Source organism: Leptopilina heterotoma, unplaced genomic scaffold (assembly GCF_015476425.1).
Source record: "Leptopilina heterotoma isolate Lh14 unplaced genomic scaffold, ASM1547642v1 Lhet_51, whole genome shotgun sequence".
NCBI lineage: Eukaryota > Metazoa > Arthropoda > Insecta > Hymenoptera > Figitidae > Leptopilina > Leptopilina heterotoma.
In genome coordinates, this window is record NW_025111110.1 from 2158259 (window position 1) to 2184161 (window position 25903).

Genomic DNA, 25903 nt, shown 5'->3' on the forward strand with positions numbered 1-25903 from the left:
AGTTGTGGTATTAGGTCACTCAAGTTGTTTTCCGTAGGAAAAACTTCCCTTAAACCTTAAAACTCTCGCGATTTCAAAGAAGCAGGGTAACTTTTACTATTTAGAAAGTAAAATCCATTCTACTAGAAATTTCTGCCATCTGTCAACTTTTAGTATTTCGAAACAAAGTAAATAAGTTGGAATTTTTCTTGCAAAGTCCTTCGGGATGGTTTTTTGTCGAAGAGGATTAAAATTTAGAAAAGAGATATTCGTGGCTCAGTTGGTAAAGGCTCGTGTCAATGCCGAATATACTTAAGTCGCGCGAGTTCGAATCCTGTCAGAGGTAAATACTTTACCTTTTAACAAAATTCTTAAAATTATTATTATTAGGTACGATTATTATTATTACAACTATTATTAATATTATTATTATTATAACTTTATTTTTTCACCATTTTTGGACGGGGTTGGAATATATTATTATTTTATTATTATTTATTTATTATCTGTTTTTCACAGTTTTTCTGCAGATATCAAATTGAGACAAAAATAACGAATTCGTTTTTTGTCTCAATTTTGATATCTGCAAAAAAACTGTGAGAAAATGATTTAAAAAGTGTTAAGAGAATGATATTAAAGAAGTGTGATCTGCTATGTGTTATTATTTTTTTTTCTTTTTGAGAATTGAAACGCCGCATGTGAGAGATATAGTCAGGTATATATAGTATGGATGACACGTATACCAATGGCATTTAAACGTTCCGAAAGTATAATGTTACGGACACTTGATATTTTTTCGATGATGATCATTGTGGCATTCGTTTAAAAACCCCAAAAGAGAATGAAAGGGTGGAGAAGTGAAGTGAGAAGAAAAGTAGAAGTTTATATACAGAGGGGATGAGGCTACCGTAATACTCGCGGAGGAAGAGGTCGAAAAATTCAAAATGATTTACCCCGTCTTTGGTTACCCTATATATCTATATATATACACACAGCCATTGTCTGCAAGAATTGAAAAAAGATTCTTTTCACACAATTCATCTTGTTATCTATTTTTTTCTATACGTTTATATATTAGGTACTGTATTTGAACATCATTATCCAGTACAAATATTATCGGGATCGGAAATTTATGGGAGGAATATTTTTTGGTTTCTCTATTCGAAATGAAAAATATTTTTTTCTTCTAATTTCGTAATTGTTTGAATTTGCGAAAAAAGAATTGTTTAGGAACTGTTAATTTGAGCATTCGTTTCGTGGGAGGAAAAATAGTTTTGTTTACACTTTTTTTTGAAAAAGTGCGGTGTTTATTTTACGTTTAATGTACTTAATGTCTCGCGAAACGATATCCAGAAGCTTTTCTATATTCACGAATTGCTTTTTTTCGTTTAAACAAAATTTTGTCTAGAGATTTAAATATTCTTTGGAATAATACACACGATGGGAATTTATTCCCTCGATACCAGAATTTGCATAACCGTTTTTCAAATTAAAACCATAAAATTTACTTTATGGTAAATGTATTTTATTAAAAATGGTAAATGAAAAAATGGGTTATGAAAATTACTGAAGGGGGATTTTTTAAAATTTATACTCGAGGATGATATTGATGATGTTTCGAGAAGGAAATATTTTCTCAGCTGCGCTCAAGGAGCAATGGAAGTCTTAGGAGCTAATGAAATCAAGACGTGAAAAACAATTAACACGTCGACTGGTTGTTTTCACAGAAGCCAATATAAGATACACTGGGAGTAAATTAAGGTAGTTTCGATTTTCAAACTCACTTGTTATTTCAATCATCATTTTGTCATTCGTCAAAGTCGATACGCTATTAACTGTGTCAACATTCAACTTCCGGATGATGTGCTTTCAACACATGTTTCAATTTCTTTCTCTTCAATGATGTTCGTTTTTCCCTTGCAATTTAATTATCAATAAAAAGGATAATAACAGTCAAAATTTTATCTAGAAATCAGGAGGAATTAAATCTTTGTTAGTAAAATTCGACTAATTTGAATTCCACTAATTCCGATTCAGAGGATAATTTAAGAAAAATATAAAAATCCTTTAAGCGGATTTCCGAAAGAAATTGTCACATTTTTCAAAGTCTAAAGATTAGAAGAAGAAAAGACGTAATGAGTGTGTGTCTTATCTCACTAAAGTTGTTTCTCGTTAGTTCAGTGTTGCACGGAAGTCGGAAGAACCCTCTAAACGAAGGACATGGAACTTAATCTTCGCATCTCTCCTCGCTGCTTTACGCTTTTATTCTCTCTTTCTCTCTCTCTTTTTGCTCAGCCAGTGCGAGAGCTTAAGGCTAAAACACTTATCTCACTTGAAACTGATTTAGACAGAAAGATTTGTTGCAAAAGGAGGCCGACGATCAGTGTGGGGGCCGAGAATCGTCCGGGGCCCGAGGCGACTCCACCTTTTAACTGAAACTAAAACTCTAAAGTCTTAACCATCCTCTCTCGGGATGACCACATGGTCGGCGTCGTTGGTTTTCTCTCGCTGTCAAACGTAACGCCCTCGACCTGCCAATATTTCCGTTACGGTCAATTTAGGTTAAATAAAGCAGCGCTCTTAACGTGCCATTAACTTCAACCCTCTGTGTGTGTTTATATATATCAAGAGAAATAGAAATGTTACTGGCGCGGAAGAGATAGGCTATTCCTCACGCACTTGATTTACAATCTTGAATTCGAACTTGAATAAATTTATCCATACAGCTAGATAAATTTTTGCAAAAAACTTTACCCATTTCCGCATTAATAAAACTGTTTCTTATTCGACAATTCTGTATTAATTATTTATTTTTATTTCTTCAATTCATTTATTTCAAAATGACCGAAATCATATAACGAATGAATGGTTAAAAGCCAAACATAAAAGAAATTAAATTGTTGTGTGCGCCATAAAGTGGAAAAGGTTGTTGTAAGGAGCAAATATTGTTCCATATTGTGTTATGTGAGAACGTTTTCTGTCATTATTCTTCTCTCGCGATCTTTCTCCAATATTTCGCACCAACCCAAAAGTGCTTCGAGACGACGTTTGTACACTTGGCGCCCCGCGTTGCGGACACGAGCCTCCACTCGACGCCATATTGCTTTCGCATTTTACGTCCACTACACGGAGAATCAAAAAAAAAAAAAAAAACAAAAACAAAAGGGGGAGGGAAAAAATGAAAAGAGAAAAATAATATAATATAAAAGACAACTCAAAGAGCAACCTCGAAAAATAATTGCCACTCCACTCCCTTTCTAGAGCTCTGAAACGTGAATATAAACTAAATCGTAAATTGACTCGCATTTTGTGAATTGACGACGTGTTTGTGAGGCAAGCAACAATCCTAAAAACTTTGTATTCAAATTTTTATCTTCCAATTGAGAGGAAACGTTCCAATTTTTGTGAATGGTGAGACAATTTATGTGCATTAGAATTTTTTTTTGTTTGTTTCTACAGAATAAAAGTATTATTTTCGTAAGGTATTTATTTACACATTTTTTAAGGATATCAACTAGAGACAAAAAAAGTATTAAAATTGTTGAAATGCAACAGTTTTGACACTTTTTTTTGTCTCGAGTTTATATCCTTGGAAAAGCTGTAAGTATTTACGTTTTGTATTAAATTTCTCTACTCGAATTTTTGTACATAAGTTTCTGTTCTGAATTATAGTTAGCCCAATAATTTATAATTAACAGATTTTATTAATATTTTTTTGTTCCTTCTTTCTGGTGTTAAAATCAGTTTTCTTTGAAAAATGAAATATACTAATTTGGATCAAACTGATATAAAAAATTTGGATCAGTTTCTGATTAAATGCAGATTTTTGGGCTCAATTCGTTGCAGTTTGATACTTTCGAGTTGATAGTGAATTTTTTTCTTCTTTACGAAAAGTATTTTTATATTTTCTTATTATTTTTGTATTATCGTATTTCTGTATTAATTTTTACCTTATAATTTCTAAAAGTACAAATTTTTGGAAAGAAATATTTTCTGAACTGTTTATCAGTAGTTAAAAATCCATCAGATCTTTAATTTTTGTTTTCTATTTCAGGTACGAATTTCCAATCCCGCAAGATTACATATAAATCGTGAGTAAAATTTTCATTATTGTAAATACAGTTAAAATTGTACTTATAAATTATTTAAATTTATATATAACAAGAATTTAATTTTTAGAAGAAGAATTTAATTTGAAGAACAAGAATTTAATTTGTAAAACAAGAATTTAATTTTTAGAACGAAAATTCATAATTTGGAGAACAATAAAAAATTGCGGATTGTAGAAGAGGAAAAATTTCGTAATTTTTGTTACATATTTAAAAGAGAAACTATAGTTGAAAGGGTTTGTGTGTGTTGTTTAGTAAAAGAAGTGTAGCCATTTAGTTGTTTGGGAAACTTCACCCCTACTTAACGCTTATTCTGACACCCCTTCGGGTGAACTCATCCCTGTGTCATCCCCCTTATTGCGATGGCGTTTTAACCCCTCAGAAAAGGACGGACCAATGGGAGATATGCCAAAGGGGGAATCCCATTGTGAAATCGACCAATGGTGATCTAAGCTCGCGTGCAGATACGGATAGGTCGGTAACGTGTTACTTTTCTCCCCGAGGCCGTTCTCCTCTGCTTTATAATGCACATATCGATTTAGCCTAATGGCTACAGACATGCATCTGCGGATTAAAACAGCGATTTTTTAACGTCCACTGCATATAAGCGCGCAATGATGATGACCGACCAACAATTTCTTTTTTCTTTTTTTTTTTTGTTGTACAAATAAAATACGCGCTCATATGATATGAGAGATTTCTGGACTGATAAAATAAAGCCCTTGGTTTTGTTTAGGCTTTTTTTTTTATTTATACTTCTTTGAATGCTCTCTAAGTTTGAGTTACTAAAAACTTTTATTAAGTTGAATTAGAGACTGACTTTTGGCTTTTGAATTAGTAAAGTTTACTAATAAATAAAATTTCTATTCAAAAACAAAAATTCTGTTGGTAATTCAGAAAAGTAAACATTTTTACTAATTCGAATTTAGAGAGTGATATAAATATCGGTTTGGGTTTCTAAGAGCAGCCTTCGCATTCTTCTACTAAAACCTACTATTTACTACTTTTTTTACGTTATGCTACTATTTGGGTACTTTTTTTAGATTTCAGACACTAAAAGCTACTATTTCTGTTTATTTTTTGAGAATTTTCTCTACTTTAAATTCACTAATACTAGAAAGAAAAAACTATTCTCAAAAATTATAATCAAGTTCTTTAAAACGATTCAATTATTTTCAAAAAAAATATTCGAAATTCAATTATATTCAATATCTAGTATTTTCATAAAATTTCCAAATAGAATTCAACTATTTAAAAAAAAATTTGAACAAATCTTCGTAAGAATTAAATTATTTTCATAAATTAATCAAATTTCCACAGTAATTCAAGTAATTTGCAAAAAAGTTTCGAAAAATCAATTGTTTAACAAATTTTTATACAATTCTACACAATAATTCAATTAGTTTCACTAATAATAATATTTTTCATGGAAATTCAATTATTTAAAAAAAATATTTGATAAAATTCTAAGCAAGAATTCAATTATTTTCATAAATAATAAAATTCATCGCAGGATTTCAATTATTTTTAATACTATTTGAAATTGATTAATAAAAAAATTCAATTATTTTCACAAATAAAATTTTTCACAAGAATTGAATTATTAGAAATAAAATTATCATAATATTTATTATATTTCGAAAAAATTAATTATTTAAAACAATGTTTATAAAATTCTTATATAAAGAATTATTTTTGAAAATTATAATAAAATTCTTAGCAACTATCAAATTATTTTCATAAATAAAAAAATTCATCATAGGATTTCAATTATTTTTAATACAATTTTACAGAAATTGTTCAAAAAATGTATTATTCTTCTTAAAAATTTAATTTCAATTCCTCGAAAAAATCAATTATTTAAAAAAATGTTTTTTTTAAATTCTTTGGAAGAATTCAAATACTCAGAAAAATATTATAATTTTTCACAGGACTTCAATTATTTTCAAATATTTTAATAAAATTGTTTAAAAGAAATCTAATATTTTAAACACAATTTTAATTAATTTTTTTTGAAATAATTCAATTATTCTTTTACATTTTAATAAATTTCTTCCCAGGAATTTAATTATTCACATAAATAATTCTTCGAAAGAATTCAATTATTTCCATAAATTACAATATTTATCACAAGAATTCAATTATTTTGAAAAAATAATAAATTTCTTCTTGGAAGTTCAATTATTTTAAAAAATTCTAATAAAATCGTTCGCAAGAATTCAATTTTATTATTTTCATAAATAATAAAATGCTTTTGAGGAATTGAATTATTTAAAAAATAAATATTAAAATACCACACAGACATTCAATTGTTATCAAAAATTTTAATAGAATTCTTTATAAAATTTAATTATTTTTAAGAATTTTTCGTATAATTCAATGATTTTCCATATCCACTATTTTCAAAAAAATTTCCAAATTGAATTCAATTATTTAAAAAATTTTTGAACAAATTTTCGTAAGAATTCAATTCTTTTCATAAATAATAAAAATTTCTAAGGAATTCAATTATTTAAATTAGAATTTTTATAAAATCTGTCGGAATGCAACACGATTTTTAAAAATTTTTTATAATATTCTTCGCAAGAATTAAATTATTTATATAAATATTTAAATTCTTTCATGAATAATAAAATTCGTTGCAGGAATTCAATTTATTAGCAGTAGGATAAGAAGAAGTAAATATTTTTTATGAAAATTAGGAAAAAGTCAGGAAAATAATTTTTTGTCAGTTTTGTGAAGTGTCTAAAACGAGTTTTTTTGTCGTCAAGTTTAATTTTTCGATAGATACTTTTTTACTGCTTTTTTTAGTTTGAAAGCTACTTTTTGCTACTTTTTTAACATTAATTATCGAGTGCGAAGCCTGTAAGAGTTATTAATTATAAGAAGGAAATAGTGCTTGAGGAGTGGAGAAGACACTTTTTGTGAATAGTAAAAGTTAGAGTAAGAAATGAGAAATTGTTTAGAAAAAGTATGAAGAAAAGTATGGAAAAGATGAAACGACAGAATACATATTAATTGGGTTAATAAACGAGGAATTGAAGTCCTCGTTAGACGAGTGAATCATAAGTTTGTTTGACACAGCGGCAATGTTGTGGAATTAGGCGTGAGTGCGAGAAAACATTGGAGAAGTCGGAAATAAAAGGAAAAAGAGAAAATGAATGAATGTAAATGAAACGAAGCAGAAAAAACAAAGGGCAAAACAGTTGTGTGGAAGTGTTTGCTTGTGTTTTTTTGAAAACGTCTATTTAATTCTATGGTACTCCTGAAAGAACGGTTGCTTCATCGCCTCTCGTGTGCGCATTTATGCCTCAATGTACTGGCAAAGGGGTTTTTATTATTATACATGGGGTTCGAATTTATGTCGTAACATAGCAGAGAGGGAGGAAAAGCAACCAAATCTTTGCTGCTGCTGCTGTTGCTGCTATACTACCCTCTCTTCATCCTTTTTTTCTCTCTCTTCACACACATATTTAGTTTATGGATATATATACGTAAATGTAGGTGGGCGTTTATGTTCACTATTTATCGACAACTTATTCACTAACCATATTCTATGCAAATTGATATGCACGCTCCATTTTAGAAACTAAAAATAGAATTCAGTTACTGATTTTTAATTAAGGTGTATAGTTAAAAATTAGGGATATATTTTTAGTGCATATAATAATTATAATTATGACTATAATAGTAGAAGGAAAAGAACAGCGTTTATTCGATCGTTATCACAGTTTTTCTGCGCATATCAAATTGAGACAAAAAACGAATCAAAATGTTGCTTCGCAACACTTTTGGTTCGTTTTTTGTCTCAATTTGATATCCGCAGAAAAACTAAAGTAAATGAATTGGTAAGTTTTAACGAATTAGTAAAAAAAATTACTAATTTGTAGTTAAGAAAACTATTTAGTTAGCCTCCAGTCGAAACTTCAATTATTGAAGTTAATAGGTGAAACTAAAATCAAGTTCAGCAACTGTTGTCTGCAAATACAATTTATTTAAGCTGCATTGTGTGTGAAATTGCAGCTAATTGGTTTAATTAATTGTGTCAATCAGTTTCAGCTTCAGATAATAATTACCATTTAATACTACACGGAGAAATAATATATATTAAATTTTGTAAAAGTATTTTACAAATTGGGGAAAAAGTGCAACAAGGCGAAATTTTGATATAAAAAATACTAAACTTTAAAAAAACTTATGTGAAATTTACACTGTAAAAAAAGGGAGTTAAATTTTAACTCCTCCGAGGGGTCTATAAAAGTCGCACCCATTGGGGAGTTAATGCCAGGGGAGTTAAATAAAGAGAGTTAAAATTTCACACCCAAATGCTAACTCCCCATGAGAAAAATAACTCGCGCGGGTGTTGAATGAAGGGAGTTAGAAATTAACTCTCTTTTGGAGTTGATTTTTAACTCGAAAAATTTAACTCCCAACTCCCGAGTCCGTTAACTCCCTAAATTTTTTACAGTGTAGTAAAGTTATATTAGAATTTAATTAATATTCTTGATATCTGACAAAATTTTACTAAATTTCACATTAGTTTTTTTAAAGTTTAGTATTTTTTATATCAAAATTTCGCTTTGTTGCACTTTTTCCCCAATTTGTAAAATACTTTTACAAAGTTGTATATATATTATCTCTCCGTGTAATGATGTTTCAAATGATTTATCTAATTACAATGGTTGAGAGCGAACTTTGATTTGAAAATAGTACCTACTCTTTAAAATTTGCACAACTATATCAGCAAAAATAAGTATAGCAGAAGTGTGAATAAATTTAGCAGCAACTGTAATTGTGAAACTTGAAAAGAATTCGGATAAATTGTTCTTTACAGCTGCAATTAATTAATTGCAATTAATTATTATTAATAACTGAATTGAAAATTAAAGCTGTAATGTTACTAAAAGTTGAAGTCACTTTATGCTATTGTTGCTTGAGGCTAATTTTTAATTAAAACTGCACTATTATTGATATAATTTGCGCAAATAATTAGGTAATACAATTGTAGTTTTAAACTATCATTACTATTTTTTAAATTTTACAACTAAATTTGTCAGTAAAAATAAGTAGCAAAATTCAATTGATTGAAGGTACTCTCTAAATCTGAATTATGTAGTATTTCTACAAATTAAATGAAAGCGCATTCGTTAAGCAATTAAATATTAATTTTTTTTACTAAATTTTAGTAGAAAACAACTATACTTTTATACTAAAATATCTAATTTAATCTAAAATATCAAAAAAATGTATAAAATTATTACAAATAATTATTAAAAAATCAATCTAAAATATCTAATTGAAATTGTAAAATTTCATTTTTCTTAGTTAGTAAATATTTTATTATAAAACTAGTAATTTTTCACTATTAGTATTTTTTTAATATTAGTATTATCACAAAAATTTTACTAAAATAATATAGTAATATTTAATACTAATTCTAATATTAGTATGTTTACTATTAAATTAGTAATTTTCTACTATTAAATAAATAGTTTTCTCTTAAAAATTAGTAAACTTCTGCCTTTTTGTTATAAAAAACAATCTCTTACTCTTTAATTTGTAAAAAACTACTAATTTATTTATTAAACTCACTAATTTATTTAGTGAAATAAATGACTTTTAATTAGTGGAATTCCACTAAAACATTAGTAAAATTTTACTAAAAATTAGTAATATTCTACCTAATAAAATTCTTCACAAAAATTCAATTATGTTCAAAAATTTTAAAAAATGAGTAAAATTTTACTATTTCTTAGTAGAATTCTACAAATTCCGATTTAGAGAGTCGAATTTAAATTGCATTATTAAAATTACAATTAACTGAACCTACCATTGATTACTATAATTTGATACTGGTTTCAAAATAATTCCCAATTTTTTATAAATTACTATCGACTGAAGAAATAATTTTAAAAGCAATTAATTAATTAAATCTATTTCTTCAATTATTGAATAAAGAAATGAACTTAATAACGAACTTTAATTTAATAAATAAATGAACTATAGAATTTTTTAAATTAAATTTCATGAATTAAATTTAACAAATTTGCCATATCATTTAATATCAGTGTCAATCTATAGTTATACTCTGTACCAATGGTAGATTGAATTAATTGTAGATTTAAAAAATAACTCAATCTAAATTTTACTAAACGACTTTCAAGTTTAGAGAACTGGCTAATAGTATAAAAATTAGCTAATAGCTAATAATTAGTTAAGAGTTTCTAAAAGAAAAAATTTGAAGGTGACCCAAAGTAACCAAATTTAGTCATTTTCGTTAATGTGCGGTTGTCACGAACATAAATCCAATATCTTTCATTCCGAAACAGTCACAATTTTAGAAATTAGTTTGCATTTTTTTCCTTTTTTTCTAAATATCCAGTTTGGGTCATTTTTCAAACTATTTAAAATACTGTTAGAGTTCTTCTTTTTTTTGCAAGAGTATGATAAATTCAAACAGATGACTAAGGTCGATATTTTTTCATCGAATCTTTATTCTCTCTTTTTGAGAGAGAAAGAGAAAGAAAGAGAGAAATTGAGAGGAAAGGAGATGAAGAGGGGAAAGAAGAGAAATGGAGATAAGGAGAGAAAAGTTGATAAAGAGAGAAAAGGAGAGAAGAGAGAAAAGGAAAGGAGGGAAAGGGAAAAGAGGAGAGAGAGAGAGAACGAGATAAATAGAGGGAGGGAGATGAGAAACACGTAATTAAGCAGGTAACGGGTGTAAGTTTCGAGGAAGAAGTGGCCAGAACAAGCAGTTAGTAGGATCCTGTGGAGGGACGCTGAGCGTCGAGCCGTCGGGCGGTCGGTCATCCCAGAGAATGTCCAATTGCCCATGCAGCGTGCCAGAGAGCTTGGTATAAATATGTAAATACAATGTCCACGTCAAAGGCATAAAAAGCTAGGATATATGGTCTGGTAATTTCTTAATTGCGTCCCGAAATTCTTGTCATCATAAAGAGGCAGTTGATTATATTTTGAGACGAGCTCGTGGCGCCGGGGGCGGGTATACATATACATGCAGCAGCCTTAGATGATGAAGAAAAAAAAAAGATGATTGAGGTGGGAAATTTTTTTCACCACAAAAATTACACTTTACTCACAATAATATTTTATTTTCTGTGTGAGAGTATATTTGTGCAGAAATTATGACGACGACCACTTTTTGTGGAAAACTCGAAATATTTTATAACGCACGTTCGCTCGAAATTGGAATCCCCTATGCACCAAAAATGGTCCTGCTAACTATAAAATAAGATTTAAAATCTTGTTTAGAATGTATTCTGATCTCATCTTCCCTAATGGTCATATTTATTATTTTTCATTTCATATTTTATATGTATATTCAATTTTATATTCAATTTTACACATTCCACTTTTTTTGTATACATACGGGATTTTTTTTCGTTTAATATAGAATTGATCAGGTACTAAAAGTCATGAAAATATTCGTATACATTTTTTCGAATCGAGGAAAATTGGTTTTATTTTCCTGATTGGTTGTAAATTTCCTCCCCACGACGAAATAAATATATTCTCGTTATTTTGAAAATAGGGTTGACACTAAAGAAAACATCATCGGTAAATTTTTACTTCGTTTGAATTGCATGAAAAGAAAACAAAATTTTTTAAAAAACTATAAATTTTAAAAGTAGTAGTTGAAGTAGTAGTTTAAAGAATTCGTATAGTTGTAGCAACACTGATTAACAAAATTTGTTTTCTCCAAAAAAAGGTAGGAAAAAATTCCCATTATAATGAAAGCAAATTTTTTTTTCTCTAAAAAGGGACATAAATTAATCGTGCAATTCACATATTAACACCTTTCTGTCGTTTCGACATGATGTTTTTTTTTGTTTCTCCCATCATATACCCTCCCTGAAGACAGTTTAATTTAATCAGAAAATGAAAGGAGACAGTCATAAATGTTTTACTACTCATTTGCTAGACGAGGAATAAATAAGATTGGAGATATGAATCAGTTAGAATCACGAAGTCAGATGAGAAGATAGGTGCTTCAGATTATTCGAATGCGAATGATTTGCTTTTATATAGCAAAAGGAAGAGTCGTAGTACATGATTTACAACATGAATTTTCAGAAGGCAGAGGAGAAAAAAAATGCTGAAATTTATAATAATTCGTTTATTATTTGGTTCATTGCCAAGAGCAGAGGAATCTGCGGTAATGAAATATATAGCTGTAGTAATATGTTAGCTGTAATATGTTTACATTTTTTTTTTTTGCAATTCGTTACTTTGGAAAATGAAAAAAAAAATTTTGTTTCATGTTTTTCCATTAAAATGTTGATCCATTATCGTTATTGAACTTCCCACGGATAAATTAACTGTGAATATAGTAGCTGACATGCTTTTAATTGCTGCCCTTGTATAACTAAAGGAACATTATTATAGAAATATCGTTAAGGAATATTCGTGAAATTGAGAGAGAAGGAAAGAGATGAAGAGAAATAGAGGGAGAAAAGAGAGAGAGTGTAGTAATTAATCCATAAATTATATGTTCAATTTTGCACAATGATTATTTATATACCATGTTTCTGAAGGTAGTAAAAATAGTTAATTAATTTCTCCGCGGATATGATTGAAAAACTACAAGAATAACTCATTGTTTATGTTCCCAAAGTGATATTTTTCAGTTTACTTCATTTAATTTACATTTTTAATTTCTACTTGCAATTATTAATTTTTACTCTAATTACTAAACATTTACTCTATTTGAAAATTCGAACGTTTGGTAATTAGAAATTAAATAATGAAAATGAATGAACTGAAAAGTATTGTAAATTATTTTTACTTCCCTTATTTTCGATTTTTAATTTCATTTCTATTTTTAGAGAACTACTTTGTAGTACCTATACTTAAATATTATGTAGTAACTTAAAACATTTTTTTTTGTTTTTGAATCGAATAATGAACTATTCTTGATAATTTTGTTACTGGGGAGATTAAAAGTATCAGAAGGATTATGATGACTCTTCGTTTTGAATCTTTTATGTTCCAAAATGTATACAGTGATTGGATTGTTTTGAGATGAGCTGGAGGATTCAAGGTTGTATCCTTTTTTTTGTTCACCTCGAAGATCAAAAGATTCTGATTGTTTCTGATCATGTATATGGTATACAAGAGGAGTGTTACAAAACTCGATAATAGTATTTCGTTTTGTTTGTCGTTAGAGTTAATTTTAAGGGGCAATTTTTTATTCTTATCGAAAAATTCTTTCAAACTTGTCAATTCTTGCGCATTTCTTTATCAATTTTTATTGTCTCTGGAATAAATTTTTCTATTCCGAGGAAATAAGTTTTAGAAAAAATAAGTCTCTAAAGCTGAATTAGCGAAAAGTCTGTTAATTTAAATTAGTAAAAATTTCTCCTAATAGTAAATTTCCAGACAACTTTTTAATTAAATTTTAACAAGAAATTTAAAACTACTAAAGAGTTAAGTTATTAATAACTTTGTTGTTAGTAGTAACTAATTGTTTTAGTTTTGTTGCGTCAGAATTAGTAGAAATTTTTACTGATTTAAATTAGTGGACTTTTCGCTAATGCAAATTTAAAGAGTGAATACAAAAGGAGTATTACAAAACTGGCTGAATAGTATTTAGTTTCGCTGTTGCATTTTGTAGCTAGTGTTAATTTTTTATTTGCAAACTTATTCCGAATATTTGCCATCGTACGATCAGCAAGAAAAATTAGTTTAATGCATTAAGAATTATACAACAATTGTCCATGAAGTATTTGTAAAAAATCTTTTACAGATTCTTTAAGGACAATTTTTATCAAATATTTTCGCGTTATCTTTTGAGTACTATATTTATATACAATTTTTTTTGTTGGTCAACGTTGTGGACTTGAAATTAGTGTATCATAACAGGTGCGAGATTATGCCAGTGGATGTTTCAAGATTGAAAATCAACAAAATTTTTCGGTTTCTTCTCGGAATGAATCGATTCCTTGTTGTGAATGTTTGTTTTCGGAGGGATATGGAAGTGATGTTGATAAAAGTTATCTGTCCTTCGGAACTTGTTTCGACACCTGGTTAGAAGCTAACTGTTTTTATTTTCGTTTTTATTATCATTTGCAAGATATGAAAATGACTAATGTTGGAAGTTGGATGTCAGTCTTTCTGTACAAATTTTGCTAAATAATTTAGAGAGCTTTAGAGAGTGTGTGTTGAGAATGTAAAAATGAGACTTACCGGTATGCGTTCTCTTGTGAATCTTCAAATTTTCCGACCTGGCGAAGACCTTGCCACATCCTGGGAACGGACATGGAAATGGTTTTTCGCCAGTGTGTACTCGGATGTGATTGACGAGTTTGTACTTGGCCTTGAAGGCCCTGCCATTTCTGGAGCAACCTTGCCAGAAACACGCGTGCGTCGTGCACTCTGGACCGCCCACGTGCTCAACTGTCAGATGCGTCACGATGTCATGAAGTGAATTGAAGACCTTACCGCACAGCTTCCTTCCCGAGCCAGGAGCATCCTGATCAACCCACATGCAAGGCATCTCCTGCCTTTGATTATTCGTCGTACCACCGCCCGTTCTCATGTACCTGAGGAATGCACCGTGCGGATGATGACTCGGATGATTGACCGAGGGGTGTTGTTGATGGTGAATCGACGGCGTCAAATGTGGTGCTCCTAAATACTGATGATGAGGTGGTGGCGGTGGTGGTGGAGGCAGTCTACTGTCCTGAGGATAGTGGCCAGGATAGTGACTCGTCGCCGTTAAGGGATGTTGACCAGGATGATGGGGAAATTGTTGCATACCGCCGGCCGAACCGTCGTGATGCAATGGTGTAAACAAACCCAAACCACTCTCGGGCGTTGTTGCGTTTGCCGTCGCATTGAATTCGTGTTCCCTTCGAAGGAGGAAATCACGTGCCGCATAACCTGGATGATGACTCATGTGGTGACCCATGTGAGGGGCCATGTGTGAGCCGGGATGCGGATGATGTGGGGCATAACTCTGGGGATGAAAGTGATGATGCTGTTGCACTGGAGCATCACCTGGAGAAGGTTGAACGTTTGAGTCCATGCAACCGGTAGGACTATTCGAGGGTGACAACTTGATCCCAAGAGATGCTAAATGATGAGGGTGTGTTGGCACCCCATCAAGAAAGGCGTTCATCATTGTGAACTCCTGCTTTATTCCCTCCAGTTTGAATCGATTGTTTCTGCAATGATTCTCTAATTTTGTCACGACAAAGTGTTGATTAAATCCAAAAAAGAGTTTCTCGATTCCTTATGGCGAACTACTTGAGTCGCCTCCTCATTACGAACTGATTCTAAATCAAGAGACTTTAATCACTATTTCTAGATCACTCCCTTTTTTAGTTTTCAATTTCTCAATCACTTCTCTATTTGGTTTTGTACTGTTCTATTTAATGCTTTCCTTTTCCAGTTTAAGACTATACACTGTTTTTTTTTTGTCACTTGATCACAAAGGTCACTCACTATGCACAAATCCAGTAGTTACAAAATCACGAATTTTAAATAACACTATTAAAAAAAAACTTTTTTTTGTAAGTGTTACTTTAATTTGTTTCCGATGGTTTTTGAAAATTTTCGCGATAACAAGTTAAGATATTTTTGAGAAATGTAAGAAGTGTGTAAGTTGTGTGTTTGCGGTAGGGAGAAAATCCGTGGCGTTCCTTGCTGCGTTCACAGCGGGACTGAGTTGTTGGAAGCACGATCACTCACCGCGGGGTAACATGAGAAATTTTGGGGAGAGGACCTTAAGGACCGCCTTCTTCCTACTTTTATCTTGTTTGAACATGTTTCTCTAGGATACCAAACGCTCATTGGTCGTGAATGGCTCACTGGCCATTGGAACCGGTTGTTAGACGGGATGTTAATCTTCAGGCGTGGCTTTCTCGAGAGCGCATGATCAGGATCCGCCTTGAGAACGCCCAACCACCAAAGGATTGTGGCAATCGAGAATTTCTTCTCTTTTTTTCTTTGCTCCATAACAGAGCACTGTTTAGTGTTTTACAACGAGGTACTGTTTCTCCTTATCTGGTGGAAAAATTCACAGTTTTTCTAAGGATATAAAAATTGAGGCAAAAAACGTAGCAAAATTGTTGCCATGCAACAATTTTAATACGTTTTTTGCCTCAATTTTCATATTCTTCGAAAAATCGTGTTAGGAAAAAATAAAGTGATTGTTCATTTTGGAAAAATTGTCAAAAGGATAAAGTTATGTTTATAATTATGTTGTTGCTATGGATATTTAAATTAATCACTTTTGACTAATGAAACTGGACCGTTTCGTTTATTGAATTCATTAATAAGCGTTTTCATTAGTTAAAAATAACTGATTGTTGGTTAAAAATAACTGATTGTTAGTTAAATATAACTGATTGTTATTACAAACTGTTTAATTTGGTAGAATATTTTTAAAATTATTTAATATTATTTAACAAGTGACAAAAGTAGGAAATGTTCAGTTTCAAAAATTTAAGAAGTCATTAAGTACGGGTTAATTGCTCAAGTATTAAATATAATGATAATACTTTCAAAGGAAACATAAATCAGTAAAATGTAATTAAATGCAACAGAAAGTTAAAATAATAGGAATGAAATTCAATTGATGTTAGTTTGATAAGATTTGTATTTCATTCTTATATTTCACAGCATTTATTTGAAATTGAAAGTATAATTTTCAAGCTGATGAAAATTTAATCGATTTCGGTAATTTTTATTACATTCTTATATAACTTTCCTCTTTTTATTATTAATCATCATAGGATTATTATCAAGGATTATTAATAATCAACGATAATTATCATAATGTATTAAAAAAAAGTAAAAATTGAAAATTTTTGAAAATTCCAACGAGCATAACATCACTTTCTTTGTATTCTCAGTAACTAATTAGTAAGGATTACTTAAAAACGGAGACTAAAGGATCAAAGACCTTTTTCCCCTTTAGAAGAACAATAATTCAGACATAAATCTATCATGATAATTTATAATGAACAGACATCTATATTAAGATTATTTTACCTTCAACAAAAGGGTGTGTTTATGTTGGAGAATAAAACTCGAAATCACTTTTCGGGAATAATAATTTTTACCCCTAAATTATTGATTCGGCAATTGTTTTTATTATATTCAGGAGATTATAAAAATAAAAGAGGCAAACAATGTAGGAGAAAAATTTACAACCTAAGAATGATAAACAACGGAGAACATCATCAGTAGAGTAATAAAAATGCAAATTGTTGAATTGACAGTTTCTGTCATTTTCTTATAGTTTATAATCTGTCATAAAGGAATAATAATTAAAATCTACAGAAGGAAGTACACTTCTATAATAAATATATTATTATTTACGTCATAATTAAATTAAAATTTTTTTCGGAAGGAACAAGAGATGCTGGGTAAATATCAATATTAGACGATTCGCCCTCTAAATATGAGCGCAGTTGTCTTATATGGTTATACACCTGTTTAAAGATTTAAGGTTCAGGTAATGTCGCACGTACCTCATCTGTGAGAAAAAAAAAGATTTCAGAAGTTCTCGTAGACTTTATAATACCCTGCGTTCTCTAACCTCAAAGTAACCAAAATATATAAGCCTAATAGTTTTACAATCATAATTTTATTTTCGGTTTTTGCTGTGTACTAATAAAGGTTGTCCCATCTCGCTTTTATACCTGTAAACGAATTTTCAGATTATCCTTTAAAATAAACGAAAATTGGGTATAATAAGTGGGAAGCTCTAAGTGAATCCAGTTAGTATTCATCCTTTGAAATGGATGAGAGATTTAGTTTTGACTATAATAATTTACCTGTACTTAAAGGTCTACTTATTGCACTTCGTTAATGCCAGAGAGCTAAATAAGGTAAAATCGTTGTTGAACAAGGATTTAAGATGTTTATACGTCTTTAAGGCAATAAGTACAAGATAAAAGATAAGGCATATTAGATTCTTAACAAGGGGGCTGTATTACTTAAGAGCCATTAATTTTTAAGAATATTTCCATAATTCATTATATAGTATAATGTATAAATGGTTATATGTTTATCAGTTTTTGTTCGTTCTTGTCTGACTCATCATTTTTAAAGAATTCGTACTATTTTTAGGATGTTTTCTATATATTAAGGCAAATTTTTACAAGGTTTTCTGGGCAAATTAAATAATGTGTTTGTTTTGCGTTGTTCTATTATTTCACAGTTTTTCTATAAGGATATCAAACTGAAAGAAAAAACGAATCAAAACGTTGCAATAATTCAATTATTTTCATAAATAACTAACAATTCGTCACAGTAAATCAATCATTTTTAAAAATTTTTAAGTAATTCTGCAAAAGAATTTAATTATCTTGATAAGCAACAAAATTCTTCCCATAAAATCAATTATTTTAAAAAGTTTTAATGAAATTCTTATTTCCAAAATTCAATTATTTTGATAAATATCAAAATTCAACACAAAAATGAATCTTACAAGATTATTTAATTATTTATTTATGTTTACAGACATAATTTTCCCCTTCGCTCGCTTTAAGCAGATCTGATGTTTAAAAATAATTATACCGCGAATCTAATAAGTTAGCAAGTTTCTTTTGCACTTGTCACAAAAAATAATCGTAAATTTAATATTATTTCCATACATTATTAAATAAATTATTATAATCAGGGAAGTTGTCATGATAATATAGTCAGATTAGAAAAAAAGTTTTTTTTTTTGAAATCCCACCTGTATTTCTGTAATTAAAATTATTTACCATTAAGTGCATAATTAATAAATTCAGTGTAATAATTTAAAATGTTAATTAACTATCGTTTCTTGATATATATTTAATTTTCATCATATTCTATATATATTCGAAATGAAACTAAATTGTTATTTATTTATGACTTTTAGATCAGCGCAATAACGTCATATGAAATAAGTTTATAGCAGATAATAAATTTTTTATGTGTGTAAACTATTATTTAAACACCTTTCTTATATGAGTATATTATAATTAGATTAATTATAATTTTTGTGTCGACAAAAAATTTTAAACCGAACTTTTTTATACTTTTTGCTTATTTATTATTGAAAACTATTTATATGCACTAAATTAACTAGCATAATTTATATCAAAAATTTTTTGTTGAAGAAAAATTGTGAAAATATATGTTGATGAAATAATTGATCATATTTTCGCAATAATAATTGTTGCGTTTTATTGAATTTATTGATTGTTGCACAAAATTTGTTGATAATGATATCAGGAACGTTAAATTTATTTATGAGTGTTGTACTAATTAGAAGTTAATAAGAGTTAGCTAAAGGATAATTGTACCAATAATACTAACAATTTTATTAACTAATAGTAAAAAATAATAGCAAAAAAAAACTAATAGTAATAATAATACTAGGAGAAATAATCATAATAATAATAAAAATGGAAAATAATTACAAGAAGAATAATTTGAAAAAAAAATTTTATAGATTTTATAGCATAGAAAGTAAAAAAGTTGAAGAAGATTTTGAAGAATATTTTCATTTATTATTTTATTTAACAATTTTAAAACATTAAAGAGATTATATTGAAAAGGGTATACATTAGAAATGTTTTGTAAAGTAATTCATAAAACGTAAATTGTAAAATGATTTCAAGATGAATGTGACAGATAAAGATTATGCTTGAAATCAATATAATTAAGCAATTTATATTATAACTGAAGAATATTATATTGCGCTTATGTTCCCCTCCCTAACAATAGATAACATATCATCTATATATACTTTGTATAGGTGATTATTTTTTTTCTTTCTTCTTTTTTTTGAGAAGAAAATTACCTATACACTTATATAATTCAAGACCGTTAAGTATCTCATTGACGTCACAAAAAAATGCGAATGTTCATTAGTAGACTTATAATGCACTTCGTAGCTGATGACTATTCAAAATTAATATCTCTCATAAAAGATACACATATACAATTGCGAGCAAAGACTTTTTGAATAATGCTTTCCATATCTACCTGCTGTCATTTGAAAACTCCTGTTGAGAGTTTCGATATATTTATATTTTTGCACTGTTCTCGCGTATAATAATAATAATGTGCTTTCAGTGCAGATTATAAGACGTGCAACCGCAAGCATTATACATAGTAAAAGTAATTTGGTTTCAAAAATAGCTGCTTTTCAATCATTTTGAGTCTATAAGATGTACTCTCTAAATTTTAATTAGTGAAAGTGTTTATTAATTCACAGTCTTTCTAAGGATATGAAATTGATAAAAAAATAAAAATAACTAAAAATTAACTAAAATAACTAAAATTTGATAAAAAAAAACGTGTCAAAACGTTGCTTCGCAACAATTTTGATACATTTTTTGTCTCAATTTGATATCCTTAGAAACACTGTGAATTTGAGTTATATAGTGACTGACTTTTTACTTTTGAATTTGTAAATTTCACTAATAAATTAATGAAAATTACTATTTACAGTGGAACCTCTGTTATCCGAATTGTAAATCATTTTATCCGAACTTCCTGCCTGAATTATAATTCAGATATAATAATATAATATCAGATAATCAGATAATATAAGTAGTAATAAAATATTATTGTTGTGTCTGGAAACGTTTACTACTTTTTGGAATTTTTGGAATTTTGCTATACATTCAAAGTACATTTTTCTATAATTTTTACAAACGGGTATTTTGAATGTATCAAAATTCACACCAAAAATAGTAAAAGTTGCCAGAAATGACGGTCAGGAAAATCAGTAATTTTTATACAAAGCACTGGAAAAATTAAATTTTTAGAATTAATAAGAAAATTCTGAATTTTGAATTCTTTTTTGTTTGACTAATAAACTATGAAATTGCCACGAATTCTAATACAAAACCTTCAATTTTTTCTATTTCTGACAATAATTTCTTTTTAAATAACTTAATTCTTAAAGAACTATCGAAAAATTATTATTTAGAAATTATTTAATGAATAATTTTACTTAAATACTTCAAAATTAATTGAATTTTAATACAGTTGCGTTTACAATTTTCATAAATATAGATCAACTTCAAAAAGATTTCAATTTGAAATTTTATAAAATTTCAATTTTCAATGAATTCAATTAAAAATTTTAATAATTCAAATTCAATTTTTTTTTTTAGATAAAATTCTTCCCAAAAACTTAATTATCCCGTGTGGAAATCTGCCCAAGTTAGCCCAGTTAAAAACTGGGAGCCAGCTGGGCCCCACCTGGGCTTCCCATTTTCATAAAAATATTAACATTATAATAGAAAAAGTCTGAAAATTAAATATAACTATTCACAATAAATCATTCTACAATTAATTCATAATAATAATAATCATTATTATTTTAAACAATTTATTATTGTCAATAATTATAAACTTTTATTGTACTACACTAACAGACATTTAGTTTTACCGAAATTTTAAAGTTGTTCCAGCTGAATTTATTTATTTAATAATTAACTCATCAAGGTATAACGGTTTTTAATACATTTTAATAATTGTTTAAACAAATAATTGTTGTTATTTATTAACTTTTGATACACATAACTTAGAAACTTGCAATTTTTTTTCCTAATTTTGCAATTAACTAATACGAACGACATAAAATAAAGAAAATTTATGGTTTTAACAATTCAGAAATTGTTTAAACAAATGATTGTTGTTATTTATTAACTTTTGATACACATAACTTAGAAACTTGCAATTTTTTTCCTAATTTTGCAATTAAGTAATACGAACGACATAAAATAAAGATAATTTATGGTTTTAACAATTAAGAAATTGTTTAAACAAATTATTGTTGTTATTTATTAACTTTTGATACACATAACTTAGAAACTTGCAGTTTTTTCCTAATTTTGCAATTAACTAATGTAAATAGTAAATCATTCGGATGTTTTATGATTTTAATTTTAACAATTTATCAAATGTTTAAACAAATAATTGTTGTTATTTACTATCTCTTGACACATGGCATCTAGAAAAATGAAGTTTTTTCTTATTTTGCAATTAGTTAATCAGAGTAGTAGTAATTGTAAAATTAGAAAGAAACTGCAAGTTTCTGGATTGTTTGTATCAAAAGTTAATAAACAATAACAATTATTTGTTTAAACAATTTCTGAACTGTTTAAATCATAAAATACTGTTATTTCATACTTTTCAAATCAGTTAAATGCAAAATTAAAAAGAAACTGCATTTTTTTAGGTGCTTTGTGTCAAAAATTAGTAAATAACAACAATCATTTGTTTAAACAATTTTTGAATTGTTAAAACCTTAAATTATTTTTATTTCATGTTGTTCGAATTAGTTAATTGCAAAATTAGAAAAAAACTGCATCTTTCTGGAAGCTAGTGTCAGGAGTTACTAATTAACAACAATTATTTATTTAAACAATAACGACTGCAATATAACATTAGTAAAATTTATTATATATAATAACAAAAATCGTTTACAGTTAAAATTATTAATTAGTTTAGTTTTTCTTTAACATTTAATAATAAAACTTTGATGTAATTATGGTCATCTTCGTACATGAATTGACAATTGACAAACATGTTAACATTTTACGGAAGCATTTTAGAGTTTGTCTATTGACCCACTCACGGTGGGTTCCGGTCAGACGAAATAATATTATAAGTGGGCGTGAGCTGGGCCCTACCTGGGCTTCCCAGTTTTTGAGGACCCACATCAATAATTATATAAGCAAAAATTTCTAAGTCCAAACCTAAAAATTTTTTTTTCAACAAAAAATTAATGTTTATAATGACTTAGATTAAGAAAAAACGTGTTTTTAACAAAAATGTATTCACAATATTTTTTTTTATGTAATGTCCACATAATTAATTAGTAAAATTTCTAAGTCCAAACTAAAAAAAATTTTTTTTTTAGACCAACAAATTAATGTTTATAATGATTGTAAACAATAAAAAACACATTTTTAATAAAAATGTATTGATATATTTTTTTCATAATAATATAAATATTATTTTAAGAATATTTATCGTTTATTATTACATTATTAATATTGTTATTATTATTATTAAACTATTTATTTGTTACGGTGTATTCGTGTCAGTAAGTGCTTTATTGAATCATTACAGCAGATCAACAAGTCACTGACAATACAACGTCGGTGTTCAGTAGTTAGTCTCCGTAGTATAGTGGTTAGGGCGTTAGTCTAGTAGTCCGTAGGTCGTAGGTTCAATCCCCGCGTGCGTTAAATTTTATTTGTTTCTTAGGTTTGCGTTTATTCCGATTTTTCTGCATTGTATTCGTATAAGTATGCAATTTAGTGATTATATATACCGTTTAATAATTTAATTAACAAATTTCTAATTTTTTTTATAAATTTTTAATTTATAAATGAAAGGATATATATTAATTTCTACATATATGCTAATATTATTTATGAATTTGCTTTTGGTCACAATTTCATTAAAAAAAGTAAAAATCGTTAAATAATAACGTTATTTATTTATAATTCGACTTATTTGTTATTAATAAACAATTTATTCATTAATTTGAATGAAAACTAAATCTATGGGCCCCAGCTGGATTTTTCCTAGGTGGGCTGTGGCTGGATTCACCGTTACAAGCCAAGGAATCGCCCACCTGGGCCATCCCTGCTGGGACCCACCTAGAACCTGGGAAGCCCACCTGGGACCCACCGTGGGCCCACCTCACTTTTCCACACGGGATGTTCAATTTTAAAAAATTTTTGTCAAAATTTCAAATATCTTCAAAAATTTTTCTCAATTCAATAATTTTTAATATCTCGTATTTTAATAAAATTCTCAAAGAAATTCAATTATTAATATTGTTATTGACATAAATAATAAAATTTCAAAGAAATTTTATTATTAACAAATTTTTTACAAATTTCTTTGCAATAATTCCATTCTTTTCATAAATAAAAAACTCATCGCAGACTTTCAATTATTTTTAATTCAATTTATTTTTAATTGAATTTCTCGGAAAATGGAATTTAGTCTTTAAAATTTTATTCAAATTCGTCGTAAAAATTGAATTATTTACAAATTTTTTATTAATTTCTTTGCAATAATTTCTTTATTTTCATAAATATAATGAAACTCATCGCACAATTACAATTATTTTTGATTCAATTTTAATTGAAATTGCTCGAAAAATGTAATAATTCTTTAAAGTTTTATTAAAATTCGTCGGAGGAATTGAATTATTTTTACAAATTTTTTACAAATTTCTTTTTAATAATTCCATTATTTTTATAAATATAATGAAACTCATAGCAGAATTGCAATTATTATTTTAATTCAATATTTTAATTGAATTTCTCGGAAAATGGAATTATTCTTTAAAATTTTATTGAAACTTGAAGAAAGAATTGAATTATTTACATAATTTTTTTATTAATTTCTTTGCAATAATTTCTTTATTTTTATAAATAATGAAATTCATCGCAGAATTTCATTTATTTTTTATTCAATTTTAATGGAATTGCTCGAAAAATGGCATTATTCTTTAAAGTTTTATTAAAATTCGTCGGAAGAATTGAATTATTTACAAATATTTTACAAATTTCTTTGCAATAATTCCATTATTTTTATAAATTATGAAACTCATCGCAAAATTTCAATTTTTTTTATTAAATTTTAATTGAATTTCTCCGAAAATGGAATTATTCTTTAAAATTTTATTAAAACTTGAAGAAAGAATTGAATTACAAATTTTTTTATAAATTTCTTTGCAATAATTCCATTATTTTTAAAAATAATGAAATTCATTGCAGAATTTTAATTATTTTTAATTCAATATTAATTGAATTTCTTGAAAAATGTAATTATTCTTAAAAAATTTTATTAAAATTCGTCGGAAAAGAATTCAATTATTCAATAAATTATTTATTTATGTATTTAAATAATTTATTAAATTCTCGTAGAATTTTCTAATAAAAAATAAAAATTATTGATTTGAAAAATTTTAATTTTAAATAATTGAATATTAAAAGCATTATAGCTTAAATTTTTATGTATATTTGAATTTTGCAAAGGTTACAAATTAAATTCTTTGAAAATCTGAACTTTTTATACCTTTAATTTAACTAAAAATTCTGTAGAATTATTTTTTTGGAAAAAGTTTAAAAAATTTAAATTAAACTTTTTTTTGAAATTATTTGAATTTTTCATTTTTTAATATATATATATATTTAAATGAAGAATTTCCGAATAATTGAAATTTTGTAAAAATGAATAGTAAACAAATGAATTTGAAAATTCTCAAAAAAACTCTTTCAAAAATTATATTAAAAGTAATTGATTTAATGTAGAATTTTAGTTAAAAATTCTAGAAAATAATAATTGAATTGAAATGATGAAAATAATTTTGATGAAAGTAACAATATTTGCTTACAATATAAAGTATTGATTCAGTCATTTTTAATTTATTATGAAACATGAAGAAATCGATTACTTATCGAGTCGAAGACTCGGAGTGATCGGCATCTTCATGTGTAAATAGTATTATTATTATTATTATTATTATTATTATTATTATTATTATTATTATTATTATTATTATTATTATTATTATTATTCATGTATGAATAGTATTATAATACTATTCTTAAGTTGTTGAATTTCACATAAGGGTTTGAATTTGAAATTTTTGAAAATCTTAATTCCTATGAAAAAATTATAATGTTTAAATATTTATTTAAGAATTCAAATCAAATAGATATTTCAAAAAATACTCAAATCACAAAAATAAAATATCTATCTCAAAGTTGCAAAAAATGGGCAGAATTTTCTGAAAAGATTCTACTTCATGAGTATAGTGAAAG

General features: G+C 27.5%; 1 protein-coding gene across 1 annotated transcript in view; it reads right to left on the reverse strand.

Annotated features, from left to right (window-relative positions):
• Positions 1 to 15792, reverse strand: part of LOC122507675 (zinc finger protein ZIC 4-like) — a 35213-nt gene extending 19421 nt beyond the window's left edge. Inside the window, exon 1 of the mRNA XM_043620517.1 lies at positions 14295 to 15792. Coding sequence (XP_043476452.1) covers positions 14295 to 15231 — 937 coding nt within the window. The 5' untranslated portion in view covers positions 15232 to 15792. The remainder of the gene's footprint in view (positions 1 to 14294) is intronic.
• Between the last annotated feature and the right edge of the window lie 10111 nt (positions 15793 to 25903).